The following is a 17,778-nucleotide window of genomic DNA, read 5'->3' on the forward strand; positions in this document are numbered from 1 at the left end:
GTGAAGGGCACATCCACCATTATCAGATACTCAGACATGGAACAAGATGAAAATCAATGCAAGCAATTACACCATAAATGCAGGTGTGATCCCTCCTGATGGTTTGCAGATAAGCCCTGGGGCTGTCTTTCCCTAACCTCCTTTGCAGTGGTCTGCCAGGGTAGGCAGGAAATAAGGATTGTGTTTCTTCCTGGCATTCTTAGTTTCTGTTCCTCTAAAACTGCTTTGCATTTGGGAAATTATATTTTAAGGAGCACAGCTCCATAAGGTAAATGAAAAATCCCAACTGTTGTTCAAATCCATTATTGAATATCTGGAAGAAACTGTGCATTTTGGTAACAGAATACATTTAGTGGTCTCAGAAGAACTTTTTGTTCGCTCTAAGGTGAGGAAACCCCTGTTTCTTTAACCATTTCTGCTTCTCTATTATCTGGTATCATTATATAGTTACTTTGGTGTGCATCTGCCAGATTTTAGTCTGTCAGTGATGAGTTACAGCTACTGTGAAACTCTGCATGTACTTTTAGCCAGATGATGAGTACAGATTAATAAACTGATCAGGGCCATAGCTGAAAATGTTGCAATTGTGTTCACAGGGTGTTTGGTAACATCAATCTGTACTGGCTTCTTTCCTAGGAACACTGTCTTTGGGAACTTCTTGTTGCCTGTTGATACTCAGGTGTGCTTAATTGGCATGGGTTGCAAGAGCATCTTTGTGTGAAGGGTCTTGTAAAGAAAGTAAATGGTACAAGTTTTGCATTTAGTAAATTTTGTGGTGGTCGTGTGATGAAAGTTTCCAAGAGTTACACTGGTTATCTTGGTCATTATCACTGTCATTTAAAAAGTAAAAATGTTTGCATACATCAAATCCAACATGTGTAAAATAGAAATCATTTTAGTTCTTGGTCTAAGAAGAGGTCTAAAGCAGTTTGACCTAAAGCACATTTCTTTCATTTAACCACTAAACCTTTGATATATGGGTATTTTAAAGCCTTCAAATTGAACACTTCATCTTCTGTCATCTGATAACATCATATGAAATTGATTGAAGCACAGGTGCAGAACAGGCTGGTCTGCAACTGAGTTATGCAAACTTTTTTCTAATCAAGGACTATGACAGTTCATCTAAACAAAATTTCAAAGCATATTAAGTAGCTTTACTGTGGAACTGCCTGCCTAACAATTCAGGTGATATCAGCCATACTTTTAAATCCATGGAGAAATACCTAGAGAACATAAAAGAGATTAACCTAAAGAAATTTTTCCTATAAACTAAAGTTTAAAACCAAAATATCCTTTCTGACATTTTTAATGCCATTTTATAATTTCAGAGAAGTACTACTAACTTCATAGCAGAGCTTTACAAATTCTACAGACACATTGCAGTTTTCTTTCAATTTTATAGGATTTTGATACTTGCAGGATTGTAATTTGGAATGACAGTCCACACTGTATTTTAAAGTGGATTTTTTGTGGTCCAAGGTGAAGGAAGACATGAAAGGTTATGCAAGCAGGCTCAGGGAATGAGAAATGGCTTTAGCCTTTATCATTTTATTCTTCTTTGTACCATACCAATGCAGTAGAAATGTGCTTTCCATGCATATTTCAGAGTCTTTTTCAGTGTCTAATAGGGCTTTGATATTAATAAGCATTAATCTTTTTAAATTAGAAGTGTATCAGGTATATTATTATGCACTCAGCCCTCTCCATATCTGTGATAAGGTTATAAGTGACACTTTAATTATGACTTTTGCATGCCAATGCAACATCATTACAACTACCTTTTGTTTGTATAGAAAATTTTGTCGTGTTCTGCTGCAAAATCACTCCTGTATTTCCAGTGATAGTCTTGATTTTTCCCACACAGATGTATTTCAGTCTCATCTTCATCAAACCTTGCACAATATTTAACACTTATCTTTTTCCAGAAGTTGCAGCACTGAGCCTGGTGCTGGAACCTTCCCAGCAGTAGGGTTTCAGCTACTGGTCTTCCCACAGGAGAGCAGACTCCCAAGACAGGAGCAGAATTTCTTGTCCCACCTCATGTGTCCACATCAGTATTTAAGTTCATCATTGCAGTCAGTGAAGGCCAGTGGTTTGATTCATCTGAACCACTCTTGGTACCTGTTTCCTGTGGGAATTATTGAAATTCTGGGAACAGCTGCAGCCATGGGATGAGACCCAAGGGCTGTCTAATGGCACCAGTTCCGTGGTGGTCCCTGTACTGGGTGAAACTGGAGCCAGTTGAGATGCTTCCTACCGTCTTTCCTGCTTCTTTGCCAAAGGTGCAGGTTTTATAAATTGGTTTTCCTACAGCACTGAAGGGGATTGTAGTTGGGACTTAATAGATTGACCCAGCCCAGTTAGCAAAAAAAGACAAAAGGGTTTCTTCCATGCTGACCCAATGCTCCTGGGCTGTCAGAGAACTGAGAGCTTTGTCTCCCACACAGGAAGCCTGGAAGCTCCAGAAGGGACTGACTTCAGTTCTCACACCCTGCACCAAGCTGTCCCAGGCACCCGTGTGTGGGGTGACCATGGCAGGGATGCAGCACCCACTGCCTCACTGGGGCTGCTTACACCTCTCATCTCCTCAGGAAGCCTGAAGGGGACAAACCACAGTATTTGTTCCTCATGTGCTCTCCTGGCTTTGCTGAAATATTTGCTGAAACACTGGTGCAGATATAAGAGAAGACCAGGCACTGCTGAGCAGCACATCCTGCACCAGACTTGACCAGAGTTCATGGCTCCAGCAGATGTTCCTGCTTTTCAAGGAAGTGGGAACTTTCTTGGTCATTTACCTGCCCTCCTCTTGCACCCATGCAAATCCCTTTTGAGCTGATGTCTATAAACAGCCATTAGATTATGGCCAAAACCACAGCATGCAGTCATCCAATCTTTGACCAGTGACTGGTTCCCAAAAACCAGGTTCTTCTTTGAAGAGCCAAAGTCTTAATAGGAATTTTTTATTACATTCAATAACTCTTTTGACTATTATTTAAATGGTAGATCAGAACTGAAAAAAATAATTTGAGTTCAGATTTACTGTAACTGTCCTTGACTAATTGGACTTTCTAACTTCCTAACTTGTGGTGTCCCTTCTACAAACAGGAGGATAGAGTGGGACATTAAGACCTAAATTTGATGCATACATACTTTTTGTTTAACTTTTCAGTACATAGTTTCATGGCATATACTCTTGCTTTCTTGATCTCTGAGTGACTGCATCCATTATACTTTGAATAACTTTCTGTAGAAAAAAAAGCAGTAACTTATTGAATTATAGCAAGCTAGCTCCCTACAAAAGCTGCACCTCGACAATAAAGATAACATGATAAAAACTTCAGCCATGGAATTCAGTACAGGAACAGAAACATTGCTGTCAAGAAGCGGAAAATGTGCTTATGTAACATTTATCTGCAAATGGTTACAGCTGCTGTTGATGTTAACCACTCTGAACAGTTCATGGAAGCGCTAAATAAAGAGCTATTCTCAGTAGCAGCTGTCCAAAGAAAAAAGACAATTTCCTGATGTACTGGGCTGAGTGCTGGAATAAGGGTTATTAAGGGGTTACTCTGGATTTGCACCATCATTGCCAAGAATACAGTTATAGCTCGGTCTAGTTAATTGTCCTGACAAGGATGCAGAGCTGGCCTGGTTAAGTAATTAGACCTGTAAGGGAAACGGGAGTTGTGTGGAAGGAACTATTGCATTCAGATATAATGAGCTACTGTTGCAGTGGAGCTATCTTTTGTAGAGAACAGCTCTGTCTATGAACAATGGTTTATTCTAACTGAAGCAAAAACTTGTGTCTTGCAGTATTTCAGAACTATTTGGAACATTCATTTTAAGGGGCGTGGAGTTTTGTAGCAATAAAAAGTACAGTGAAACATTTTTAGGGGCTGTTTTTCATCACTGATCCTGAAGTGTTTCACAGCTGTAAATCACTAGAGCCTGTGCTAAGCAGTAAGATTCATTTTATCACCTCTATTTCATGTATGTGGTAACAGGAGGGCCTGGGGCACATTTCAACTTGAAATCATGAGGTGCCTCCCCTGTAGGACCCATGACTCCATGGGACACAGACAGCAGCACTAACAAGTGCTCATCCAAATTTAGCCAAAATAAGGTGGAGTGAAATAGACTTAATGTATTTTGAAATGTCATAAAATATTAGGTGAAAGGATTATGCTGTAGAGTTTTTCCTGCTTTGACTTTCTAGAAAGAGCTGCCACTGTCCTTTGGCAGCCAGTGCCAGTGTAAGGATTACTCGGTAAGTAAGAGATTTGCTTGCCATTTCCCATGGTGGAAGATTTCCTGTCAAAGATCTCTGACTTCTGCTAGTTTGTGTCAGATACAAACCCAGTGTGCACTGAGGAAGAGAGCCCACACCACATCCAAAGCAAAAAGCAAATCCCTCAGCCCTCCAGGGAACCTTTGGCAGCTGAGTGTTCACAATGCCTGTTGTAGCCAAACTTACTGAAACTGGTTGTTGGTGGGGAGAGCTCCTGATTTAGTAGATCACAGAAAGCTTTGTAACCTGTTAATTATAGAATGCACTAGTTGAATGGCTTTTAAATGACTTTTGAGATTGACTCACTGTGTTTTGCTTATTTTTGCTTATGCAGCCCAACAATTTTCCCTACAAGGAAGAGATTATGTCTGTGAACCCTACGTGCCTGGTTGTGATTATCCTCCTTTTCATAAGTGTCATTTTGGCTTTTAAGGTAAGTGCACTGTGCTGTATAAAGTCCACTTCTGGGCATGGGTGGAATGTCCCTTGCTGGGAAGTCTGTCTTTACAAGAGTTCTGGGTAACTACACCCCCAGCAGCCTGAAACAGGGTTACAGACATCATGAAAAATTGTGAAAAATCTCACAGAAGAACACAAGAACATATAGCCCACAATGGGGAAATGTGATGCTTGTAGGAGGAACTCATGAGTTATGAATCCTTTGAAGCAGTGGATCATCTAGTGGACAAGGGAGAGCCTGTTACACAAACTTCTTGTTTTTTCAGAATGTGTTTGGCAGTGTGTTTCATGAAAAACTTTGAAAACCATCCTTAGATGTATAGGGAGAAAAGGTAATCTCTCTGATTGTAGCTAGGAATGGGCAATAAGGATAAATTATCAGTCTTTCCAACACTGTGATCCGTGCAGTTTGGTGTGTTCGTAAGAGATCTGGGAAGGGTAAGGAAATATAACAACATTTTTTTGCAATGTCATTCAAAGTAGGGAAAATAATTAGCCAAGAAATCTTTGCAGGAGAATCTCATGGGATGGACTGACTGAACAAGGAAAGGGTAGAGAAACTCAATGGTGAAAAGTTATAAGTAGTGGGCACTGAGGAAGCATGCTCTTGTTTCACAAACACTGCAGTGGACTCTGAAGACCTATAAAAGGGGTCTTGTGCTCTTACAGATAGACCTGTGAAAATATTAGCTTAGCTCATTTCTGGTCAAACAAGTAAATCAAATGCTCAGAAATATTAAGAAAGTAATAGAATAACCAAAAATATAAATTATATAATTTCTTAGCCAGTTTTGATGCCCACCACCTCTGGAAGCATGGCTTCCCTTCTGGTGCCCCGTCTCAGGAAGGATTTTGTAGAGCAGGCACATAAATCCAAGCAATCTCTCCTGGGAGGAGCACCATGAAGACCTGTCAGACCAGGCAACAGAAGGACACAGGGAATGAGAATTTATTTGCTGTTATGCAAACCTAGTGGGTAAGAGGGCTGGAGGAGGCAGGCAAAGGGGAGATGTAGCACCACCCAGAGCAGCCAGGAAAGGGCCATGTGAAACCACCACATCCAGGTTGACTGGATGCACAGGATGACAGTGCAGCAGCCCCCTCCTGCTGTGGGCCAGAAGTTCAAAAGGAGCTCAGAGTAAGATCAGGCAAATTAGTGTAGGGAAAACAACCACCTGTGGTTCCAACTAGTACCCTGAGCACTGGACCTTTTGCAAAATATGCTGGTGTGTTTGCCCTTTTCTTGCACCCTTCTGTAAGTTTCTTACAGCACAGTGCTGCTGGTTTTGTATTTCTTGTGTGGGACTTTATTTCAGATTAGTCTTGCTCTCTCTGCAAAGCAATTTTGCATTAGATTAGAGAAGTCCTAAAGAGTCACAGTGACACCAAAGATGTTGCTTCCAGACAACATTTGACAACATATGCAAGGAATATTACTGTGGCAAAAGAGGTAGGTTAGGTTGTTGAAACTACTTCAGAGCTGGGGAAAGAAACCCAACAGATAGGGTTAAAGTGTTGTTGGAAGCTGTGTTCACTTTTCTTCTGTGATTTAGCAATAGAGTTTAGTCTTCTGGTCTCACATGTTCACATCTTCACAACCATACAGATGATTTTATTTGCACTTCTAAGAAATATGTGTAAATTTAATAAATCCATAGATTTTTTCAGGTTCCACCAGGAATGTGTTCTAAAAATTTTCTCCAGTGCAACCAACAGCATGTTTTTATCCCACATAGGTCTGGTGTTTCATTGACTAAATATGTCAAGAAAGCTTCAAGCTTATTAAAAGAAAAAAGGCACCTAAAAGTGGAATGGCAAAAACTACAGAGACAAGAAACCTAAGAAATTAATAGTGCCAAAGACTGATTTTATTTTTAAGTGGTAAAATGTGTTTTTTCTAGAGTATATGTGGCTTGTATATTGCTCATTCTAGCAACATATTATCATATAAATGTGTCACACAAAATGTGACTCACACAGAAACACATGCTAATTTCAGTTAGCATTTTCATCTGAATATCTTACGTTTTCACAAGAGCTGCTATGCAGATTTACAGAGTCTGCTCCATCCAATGAAAGCTGAACACACAGAGATGCATTACATTTTATCTCTGATAGACTTAACAGATGCTACCACATTTATATATTGAAACTGGAAAGGTACTATGTATAAAAAAATATACCTTCTCTCCCTCTGGAGTTCAACTAGAGACATGAAGAGGAACCAAAACATTGTGACCTAGGAAAAACTACAGTAGGAAAAGCTGCATTCAACTGATGGGAAATAGAAAACAGAATCACCTAATTCCTCAGAAATATTTGGTATTATGGTACTTTTGTTTTGACTTAAGCTACGTGAATAGGAGAACACTACTGAGCAGAAAGCAAAATTGTGCAGTATTAGATGCTGGGTTTGTGTTCTGCTCTCATGGGTTTGTGAAAAAGGAAAGGAAACAAGAGAGGATGGTGAGAAAGCAAGCCTGCTAACCACACAAAAGCACTTGTCTTTTTAGTCCTTGTCATTTACTTGCATCTGAAGCACCTAATGGTTTCACACACAACACGTTTCAGAGTAGACCAAAATACATTATTCTATTCACTTTCTTTGTCTGGAAACTGAACTGGAGTTGCATACCATGAAACATAGATCTTTCCTATCTGACTGAGGAAGGACATCCATCAGTACAAATGTATTTATATACATGTACACAGGACTTCAAATTGCACATAGCCAACAGTAAATCGTGTCCTCTGCAGCTCGTTTGGAGAAGAGGGCCTTGGCTTCCTCCAGCCAACCCCAGCTTCTGAGACAGAACAGTTGAGGCTTCAACCTCCCCATCATGGGCAAGTTCCTTAGGCCCAAATGAGCTCAGATGAGCACAGACACAGATGGAACCTTTTCCCCAGGCTGCCCAAGCACTCTGCAGCTTCAGAGTATGGCCTCTACCTTGGCCTTTCTCTTTCTGAAAAATCGGTAGGAAGAGGTCACTGCCAGTGGGGGAGCCAGAAGGTATTCCAGTTCAGTGAAACAGCAAACTGCATTTTAGCACTGTTCTCCATAATGTGCCTATAAGCTGCATGTACAATGTATTGAGCCTGGAGATGAGACCACTCTGCATGTTCTGGTGTCCTCAGCAGATGGGGAAGGATAAGAATGAAGTTCTGTGTTCGGAGAGATTTTGTATCTCAGCCCAAGGGCATTCTTCCTGGCAGGGAACACATCTCCTGACCTGCAACACATCACCTGGCATCTGCTACCTTCCTGCAGGGCTGATGGAGCAGCAGTTGGGACCATGAACACAGCTCCAGCAGCCAAGCTCTGATCCCCACTCCCAGGCATGGCCAATACATAGCCACAAGGTTGCCACCTGTTCCATGAAAGCCTTGGACAAGTCCCAGCACTGATGATGACAGGATGCTTATGGGAGAAGTATCCTCTAAAACGGCTCAATTGCTTTAAATTGCATACCTCAGTGTGTGTGACTGTGAGCCAGCAGCTATGTCCTGGCCCCTGTGAGGTGCCATATAAAGTGTTGCAAACCCGTGGTTTGGTTTAATATTATTAATTCTTTCAAATTACAGCATTTCTTTCAGTTCTAAGCAATTGTTCTTATACAGCCTTTTTGTACTCACAAGATACACATTATAGTGTGCTGAGAAGGTGGATTTAATTGCAGATTTTATCAGCACAGCAACCTATTGTTTCTCTTTCTGTAACACCGACATGGGAAATACATGTGGTCAACTGGTCTGCCATTAGCATCCCTTTGAAATCTTCATATAAATTTCAGTTTGTGTAGAAATCTTTATCTCATTTTCACCAATTACTGGAGCCCATCCCTGCTCTGTAAAGAGAAAGTTCAAAGCAGCTGGGGAGTCAAATGGGATCCAGTGCAGGCAGCTGCTGACCTGAGGGAACTCTGTTGGGTCTCTGGTGTTCACCCTGCACTTGATGCTAGCAAGGGTTACCCAGAGGGCTGCTGTGACCCAGATCAGCACAGACTTTCCCTTGCTGTGTTACAAGAAGCAGCACAGTACAACAACCTCTAATTTCCACAAGGATGCTGCTCAGTCTTCTGGTCAGGTATCTGATGAGCACAGGTCTGCAGCTCCTTGCTGTTGTTATACAACTTAACAGGTGCAGCTGCAACAGCCAGAGGCAGGGTGACAAAGTTTTGTGGGTTTGAGATCCTTAGGGTCTCAAGTAATTTCCCACCATCCAAAGGGGAAGACTGAAAGCTGGTTAGAAGCAGGCACAGTGCCTTGTTTCTACATTCAGCCTTCTTACACACCTGTCCTTTCTCGTGGTGCTTGCCTGGGGCTGCCTCCCCCAAAAGGTGTCTGTCACAGTCTGTGCTGTGGTAGGCAGGAGATCCACTAGGGGTGGATTAGGCTGAGGGAGTTCAGGCCTTTTATCTAGGGCCAGTTTCAAATGTGAACATTGGGCTCCTGAGATAAAAAAATAAATATGTTTATATACTGTGTGTCCAGCCACACATTTTAAAGCAGTATTTGAAACCTCAGCCAAATCTTTTAGGAAAGAAAATTGGTAACTGTATCAGGACCTCCATTTAACAGTGCAGCAATATTGGTAGAAAATAATTATTAAGAACAAGCTTAAATAAAGTTACAGGTTGAGGAAAACAAGTTTCTGTGACTCATGATTTGCAGACCAGCAGCACATATCCAGAGCACTTGGACAAGGACATGCTCCAAGCTGCTCCACTCTCCACCCAGTGTTGGTCAGTGTCTCAGGGCCAATTCCTCAGTGTGTGGTGGCTGATGACCTCCTTAATTCAAGGAACAGACTTCACCCACTGAGAGAAACAGCCCATGCATGCAGGAGCAGGGCTGATTAGAGCTAGGGTTCAGAGCTGGGAAAGCTGTAGAGGTCCATTGTGGGGTTAAGTGTGTTTTATTCACCACATGGAGTGGTATCATTAAAAAATTAATCACCCACTAGCTTCTCCCAGATATGATTGCATTTTACAAAACAGGCCTTCCCTCACTTTGGATTTTGACAGAAGGAGTATATAAACAGTTTTGCAAATAGGTAGGCTTAATGTAAAGGGTTTCTTATTAAGACAGGCTGTGTCCCCACACAAGTGTACTATATTCAGTCTCTGTTCTGCATTTGCTCTTATGCCTTTCCCAGGCTATAGTATCTGAGCACTGAAAGCTACTGAACTACTAATTACCACTTAAAATTAATAATGACATTTTACTTCTGGAAAAGATGCACTTCTCCATATACATGTCTTTATTTGTTTCAGTAGCCTGGGGTAGGCTTGTACAGTCCTCAGCTTGGTCTGTAGAGCGTGTCTAATCTTCCCTTGGGACTTAGCTCAGTCCAGAAGACTTTTGCTCTCCTCATTTGGTGGCCAAAAGTATTGTCAAAGTCTGCAACAGCTGCAAATCAATCCAAGGTCTGTAAGGTGCTGTGAAAAAAGAGGAAGCAAATTTACCAGATTTTAGCCAGCTCAGCCATGGTAGAAAAAAACTTCCTGATGTGCAAGCAAGCCATCAGTGAGTCACATGGCACCCTGAAAAACACAGATCATGTGTGTCAGCTCTGGAGACAGAGGAAGCACAGGGCAGTTGAAAGGGATAAGAGGCTCTTGGAAGGCCACCAGTGCAAATGAGTCACAAAAGTATGACTCATTCAGTGAGACACACATGCAAATTCAGTGCTGGCAATTTAATCTGCATGTGTTAGGTTTGTGGAAGAATTGCTGTGCAGACCTACTAAGTGAAAGTATAAGTTGGGCACTATGAAAACATAAAGTTCTCCTCATCACCATCATGTGTGATTACATGGGTGTCTTGATTTGAAAGAAAACAAAAGGAAAAACCCCAACCTCCAACAATGGGAACCAGAAATCTCCAGAGAGTTCTTTAGTCCTGCCAGCTGTGTTACTGACATACTGCAGATCTGACTCCAGCTCCTCCACATCTTCCTGCCTGTTATCTTCCTTCCAGTTACTTTGCTCATCTCTGCTGCTCAAACTGGAATCTCTCATACTCATGAAGAACGTGGTGGCTGTAAGCATTTTGGCCAACCAGTTAAAAAACTAGCTGTTTGACAGGAAGCAGCACTATCCAAGCTCCAAGAACAAAAGCAGTGAAGGTTTATTATTGCTATTACAGGTTTTTTTTTGTTTTACACTGGGAAAAAACTCCAGTATTTTAGCAATGTTTGAAATGTCAGAAATAAGTCCAGATATCAATAAAAGCTTTTACTTTACTGGCAATTTTCTCAGGCAAGAAAACCAAGATCCCAGACCATTTCAGTCACATGGAATACATTGATTTAATAAGCCCCCTTTATATATTGAAAGCCACAATAAAGTCTCCCCAGAACCTTCACAATTCTAAAGAACCCCAGTTCTATCATTATGAGGAAAGATGTTGGAATGCTCACAGAGCCCCCAGACATCCTCACACTCACTGCAGCCAGGGAAATGACTGTCCCATGCTTCTACCATGCTGATGTTCATGTTTATAAAGAATGGAAATACTCTATCAGAAAAACATGCATGGTTTATTTTCTGCACAGAATAATAAATCCCTTTTCTTTGCAGGGTTACTTGATAAGCTGTGTGTGGAACTGTTACCGGTACATCAATGGCAGGAACAACTCGGATGTGTTGGTGTACATCACCACCAACGACACTGCGGTAAGGATGTCCCATGGCAAACATTTGTGTAATCTTAGGCATTTAAAGGCTTCATTTTATATTCCTGACTCTGTAGTTAACTACCTTAATTGCTTTGACAGTCTTCATCTGTTGGTGATGTTCGGACTTGAAACGCAAGGGACTGTGCAGTGGTTGCAAATCATGAAAGGCTGGTTTTATTTTATGCATATTATCTGTTAAAGAATCTGTTCATCATGAACTACAGGTTATCTTCTGGGCCCAGGAATGACCCCCAGTTCTGAGCTCTCCTTCTTGTGATGATCTGGACAGTAGAGGGACTGATTAGAACTCAAGGATGCCATGGTCTACACCTGCTGTGAAATTTTTGATTTATAGAAACTGTGATTTAGGACTCTTAACATCCGGTGTAGTGCTTTACAAACTCACAGAGAGGAGCTAAAAGGCAACAAAAGTAGTGATTTTTTTTTCCCAGTGCATGATGGAGTTTGTACAGTAAGGAGACCAAATGAAACAAAGTTTGACATGAAAAAAATTAATTAACAGATTTTAACCTCAAAGAATGAAAGGCATAGGTTCACTTTATAGTGGTTTAGTGCTTACATGCACATGGGCAGGACATAATTGCTAAGCAGTTGTCTTGCTTTTTGCAGAAGGCACTGAAGGAATACAGGAAGAAAGGGTCTCTGGAAAAGAGCCAGTTCTGTCTGCAGTGGTATTGCCATGGAACTGCTGAGTTCCACCCAAGCTACACTGAGGGCTCAGTGCCAGATCAGCCCCTGGGGTGACCCAAGGGCTGATGTAACAAGGATCTTTACACCATTTACATAACAGAATGAGAGCAGCATGAACTTGGGCCTTTGGATCATCTGGCTAAAATCCCAGGATTGCCTTCCTCAAGTTTTCCTAATTGTGGGTGGTCTCCATGCTCTGAGGTATTAGACTGTGGGCTGAAATCCTTGGGAATGAGTGATTCCTGTGCAACCACAAGGGCTTAGAAAACCATCACTACTTTTACATGAAAGATGTAGTTAGTTGCATAGTTATTTGTCTTCTATACCTGAAGCTTTAAGAAAAACGTAAGAAGTTTTACAGGCCATGACCACAGCTGGCAACCAGGACATTTAAATATAAAAGCATGGATTTATTGAGAGCTAAGAAGTATTTTATTTTCTTTACTGGAATTTACTTTGAATAACAGGAATTTATGTGAAATAATTTTGATAATTTTTTGTTCAGCCTATAGATAGTTGTAACTCAGCTTCAGACATTGTTAACTCTACAACCCACAGGGCCAGCAGGCTCAGCAGTGGGAGAGTGTCAGCTGGGATATCTGGGAAACTAAACTTACTTCTTAAAAGTTAAGTTAAAACCACCTGCTTCATTGCTGCCTTCATAAAACAAATGAGTGTTTTTAGAGATGTCTTGCTACCAAAGCTCTTCTCAATACTTTTGCATTTGATAATTACCAAATGTTTCTGTAAGAAAAGGAAGCCCTTTCATCCCGTTCACAGGTGACATTGTTGGACCAGCCTTTAATTTAACTTTGCTTATCTTGCTCTTAAAAGACATCTAAAGCAAAAGCAGGTTGTGAGAAAGGTTGTGCATTCCTAGCTAGGGCTCTGACCATAGGACTCTTCTTCTCCAGTATTTACACTTCTTTAATTTCAATAAGGTGAGAATCTGTTCCTGTCAGGTATGATGCATCTTTCTAAGTAAGTTCAATAAGATGACATTAAATGAGAAAGAGCTGTTTGGGAATTTATTAGCTAACAAAAAAAGAAAAAAAAAAAAATCACTCAAAAATTTCTGTTTGTGGGTACAGAAAGGCTCAAGAGCAGTGCTGCCAGGGAAGATTCCCTCAGGCCCAGACAGAAAGGCAAGAGGAGAGTCACTAACAGCCTGAGGTTTGAATTATTTATTTAAGGTGGAGGCAAGCTTCATTCAAACCTATGTCTGATTGCTTCTTTCTCTTCAGGGTGAGTGCCTTCACCCTTAGGTGACACAGTCCATATCCATCTCTTTCACCTCCTTCCCTGCTCCATGGGCACCCACCAGCACAGTGCACTCAGTGTTGTGATGGAGGAGCTGATGTGCTCCTGGGCAGCCTCTTTATTTTTTCTGCTCTTTGACAGTACATGGAGTTAAATCCCCATCATTCTCCACTGTGAGTCAAAAGATAGTTCTCACTTCCTTCACCCTCTGAAATCACAAACTTTAGAAAATTATCTTTTTTGTGTGTCTTCACTGTGAAACACACACAAAACCCCCACTCCACGTGACTGTAAAAAAATGTAGGTGCAACACTGTTGCTCTGAGATGGTTTCAAAATGAAGCATGAAGAGTAGAGCTTTGAAAATTAAATACTGAGGACCTCTGGGTTTAGAACTCTTGAGGAAACCTTACAAAATTTTAAAATGTTGTGATAGGTCACTACAGTCTGTTGAATTGTATCATATTCTCCCAACATTCGAGTGTACTTTGTATTAAAATGATGCTTTTTCTTTTTTTTGAATGCTGGTAAACTTCTTTCAGCAGGGCTTCTTCAAACCAATACGCCTTTAAATCATGAGCTACAAGTTTCTTAAAAAGTATGAGTCAATCTCTGCCCTCTTCTTTGAAATAAATGTGTCATTATTAGAATCAAACCTGCTAGCTGAATTCCAACAGAGCTGCAAGTCATACCTGCAGGGTATGTTCTCATCTTCAGGGATGTTTTTGGGTATGTACTTGTCACCAGCATTAGCTAAACGAATCTGTACAAATATAGGTAAAAATCTAAGTTTAAATAGGAGACTTTCTAAGTATTATGGAATCATGGAATCACAGAATGGTTTGGGTTGGAAGGGACCTTCAAGATCATTTAGTTTCAACCCCCTGCCATGGGCAGGGACACCTTCTACTAGACCAGGCTGCTCAAAGCATCATCCTGGCCTGGAACACTTCTGGGAATGGGCCATCCACAGCTTCTCTGGGCAAATTGTTCCAGTGCTTCACCACCTTCACAGTAAAGAATTTCTTCCTGATGTCTATTTTATGCCTACTCTCAATTTAAAGCCATTCCCTTTTATCCTATCACTACATGCTCTTTTGAAAAGCCCTACACCAGCTTTCTTGTGGACCCCCTTTAGATACTGGAAGGTGCTATAAGGTTTCCCTGAGCCTCCTTTTCTCCAGTTTTGTGGCCCTCTTCTGGACTGGCTCCAACAGGTCCATGACAAGGCTCCAGAGCTGGATGCTTTCTTGTTTATAGAAGGATTTAAAATCCATCCTGTAGTCTGAATTGCTTCATGCTACCCATTTGCCCTGTTGTTCTCAGCACAGAAATTTCCATTTAGCTCCTCTGGTCAAACTGGTTCTTATAAATAATGCTCATAGATCTGATCTGTAACTAATCTTTTATCAGCTACCAGATAATCTGATTTTTGTCACTCAGTTTAAGTGGTTTAAGCCATCCCTTTTTGCCAGTGTGCCATCTGGAACAAACATGCCTCCTCCCACTGCAGGCTGTGAATGGGATATTCCTGCTGCCCATTAGGTGAGAGATCCTCCTTCTGTTATCTTTGATCGAAATTTGACACCACATGAATATGCCTGGTTTGGCTCCATCAAAAGACTGTGTTATGACATGGAGGACCAGCTAATGTTGGGCAGGGGAGTGGCCTGGAACCCAGGTGGGGGGAAGATGCTCCTGAGGACCTGAGAATCAAGCTGTGTACATTAGTCTCCTGTCTCTTAAGTGTTTTTCCAATACTTCTCTCCCCTCAGTTTCTGCAGGTGACTGTAGGAGATTTTGACATGGCAGTGAGGTGGCTCTCTTGCAGTAACCTTAGGATTGCTTGTCCCAATCCATAGTAACCTGAGGATTGTTTTTTCCACTTTCCCAATGTGGGATTGCTTTTTCCTGCCACCTTCTCAAACACACCATGGATGAAGGTTAGTTTTCCACACAAATTTAAACTGTTGCAGTAGTACCAGGAAATGTTCATCCAATTTGGAAAAATTGCCAGTGTACAGGTGCAAAAGATAACCCAAAGTTAGACATTTGTTCCCTGTAGCAGTAGCAGCTCTATTGTGTTCTTGGACAGCCAGGGGAGTTCAGTCTGTGTATTTTTAACTCTCACTGAAGCCAATCAATGGAAGTTTCATCTCCGGTCATGCTGCCAGTGGGGATAAAATGTAAAGCCGTAAATCTCTCTTCAAAGTGGGATTTAGATCTTTATGTGCTTTATAAAATCGCTTCAATAGATTTTATCTTACATACACTTATTCACAATGGTTAATAAGTTACTTTTTAAAAAAATGTTGATGTATTCTCTCTGCAGACATGACCTCAACTAAGTAGCCTGTAATTAATTGGTCAACGCTTTTGTTTGCTTTCCTTTTCTCAAAGCAATAGGAGACCTTTTTGAGAAGTGCAGAGTTAGATCTTTCATTCCTGCTGGATGATTTCTCTGAGCAGAGGAAGAATATTCTTTGGAAAAGTTGGAAGAGCCATTCTTTGTATTATTAATGTGGTGATTGATTTGGCTATGGAGAGAGGAAAGGACCCTTGGACTCATACCAGTTAAACAAACTGAAGAGTGAGATGGATCCCAAAGATCTGTAGCAAGAGCTCTTATTTCTGATAGGTGGTTTGGAACCTGTGGTTTCCAACTGTTGAGCCAGATTTGGGATGGTATGTGGCAGGCCAGAAGACAGCTCAGAGAAAAATTTGGCTTTAAAGATGTTTTCGATAAAAATCCTATAAACTTGTCAATGTTCACCAGGTATCTGGTCTTGTGTGGCAGTTTGTGTGCATAACTGTTACTGGACCACTAGGTCACAAACATCTCTTTGCAGTGAATAGTAACCAGGGAAATATTTTAAAATGAGCTGACACCACAAATCATCCCTGGCCTGATTCACTCTCTGAGTCCATTTAGGACCTCCAATGGGGTCCAGGCAGAGGACCCCTGATCTTCCTTATTGGAAACTGATAAAACCTGCAAGAGGAAAAGCAGGTAAAGCAGGAAAAAGAGACGAGGAAGAAGAGTCAGGGACAAGAAATAAAGGATACAAGTAGAACTACCCAGTGCAATAAATAAAGGGGAAAGTTCGTTAGTAATCAAATGCAATAACCTACATGAGACCTAGAAATGTGGTTTAAATGCTGGAGCTGTTTTTCTTCAGAATTTTACTTTGTAAACATAACAATACAAGCAATTTCTTTAATGAGAGAATCTTCAAAGGGCTCGAGATCCACATAGATGCCATCATTCACATCTTGCATGTGCCACATGTGCAGTTCTTCCCCTTCTGTTTGGTTCTGAGTTGCAGCAAAGTATCATGACAGTCTGCATCTGCCAACAGCTATTCAGCTGCTCCAGTATTTCATATTCTATTAGCAGTGAAGTCCCATGCCTCATCAGCTGGCCTTTAATCTTAGTGAAGAGATTGTTCATTATTATTTATTTTTTATAACTTTCCATCTTATCATCCATACTCAGCTCTTGCTTCCACTTTTTCCCTGTTTGTGGAAGATTTTTAAAATTAAAATCCAGCATTCCCTGTGGTTTGAATTACTTCATGCTGTCTGTTTGCCCTGCTGCTTAGTTCTGTGGGCTAATTACACTTCTTGTTATGGGTCTCACCTCTTATTCAGTGGCTGTTGTCAGAAGCCAGCTGTACTATTTGGAATGGACTATTTACAGTGTCAATTTGGGGCAAAAAAACTCTCAAGTTTAAAAATGAGATTTCCAAAGCATTTTCATTTGTCATGACAGTCATAGATTTATCTGTGAGCTAAATTACAAGGTCAAATATTCATGTTTGTCTATTTTCCTAAGTAGATTGTAAATCTGTATTTATTTGCAGTTGCCATATTGGAATTTGGAACTAATACATGATAATTTGTGAGACATTTACAATAAAATAGACAAATCTCTTCTCAGTGTTCTTAATTAGATTAAAGAGAAGACATGAAATGGGGATATGTAATTTAAATCTTCCAAATCTTTTTGGGTTCACTAATTTGGTATGTTGCAATGTATTAAAAAAACAGTGTTTATAAATTTGCAGTGTTTCTTTAGTGCTTTCTATCCTAATGAGATTGATTAACTACCATCTGACAGCTCCTGCTTTTTGGGCTTCAAAACACAAGTCAAAGTCTTCAGTATAATTCCAAGGATACATATCAGTGCAGCAAAAGTCAATGACAGCTTAAATCCCTGTTGCCAAGGATGTATGGGTGTTAAGCTGAGCTGTGTGTGAATTTTCCAGGTCAGGCTCAAGTCATAGTTACACTGTACAACAGGCAGGGGAGGTGAGAATTGGTTCAGGCAGGTGTTGCTCGAACAGAGAGGTGCAGCAGGGAGTGAGAGGCAGAGTCCA

The 17,778-nt window shown here is 40.9% G+C and overlaps 1 protein-coding gene across 1 annotated transcript in view; it reads left to right on the forward strand.

The window, feature by feature from the left end:
- Positions 1–17,778, forward strand: part of LAPTM4B (lysosomal protein transmembrane 4 beta) — a 61,091-nt gene that overhangs the window by 28,471 nt on the left and 14,842 nt on the right. Inside the window, exons 5-6 of the mRNA XM_079302143.1 lie at positions 4,626–4,724; positions 11,332–11,427. Coding sequence (XP_079158269.1) covers positions 4,626–4,724; positions 11,332–11,427 — 195 coding nt within the window. The remainder of the gene's footprint in view (positions 1–4,625; positions 4,725–11,331; positions 11,428–17,778) is intronic.

This window comes from Erithacus rubecula (genome assembly GCF_903797595.1).
Source record: "Erithacus rubecula genome assembly, chromosome: 3".
NCBI classification, from domain to species: Eukaryota; Metazoa; Chordata; class Aves; order Passeriformes; family Muscicapidae; genus Erithacus; species Erithacus rubecula.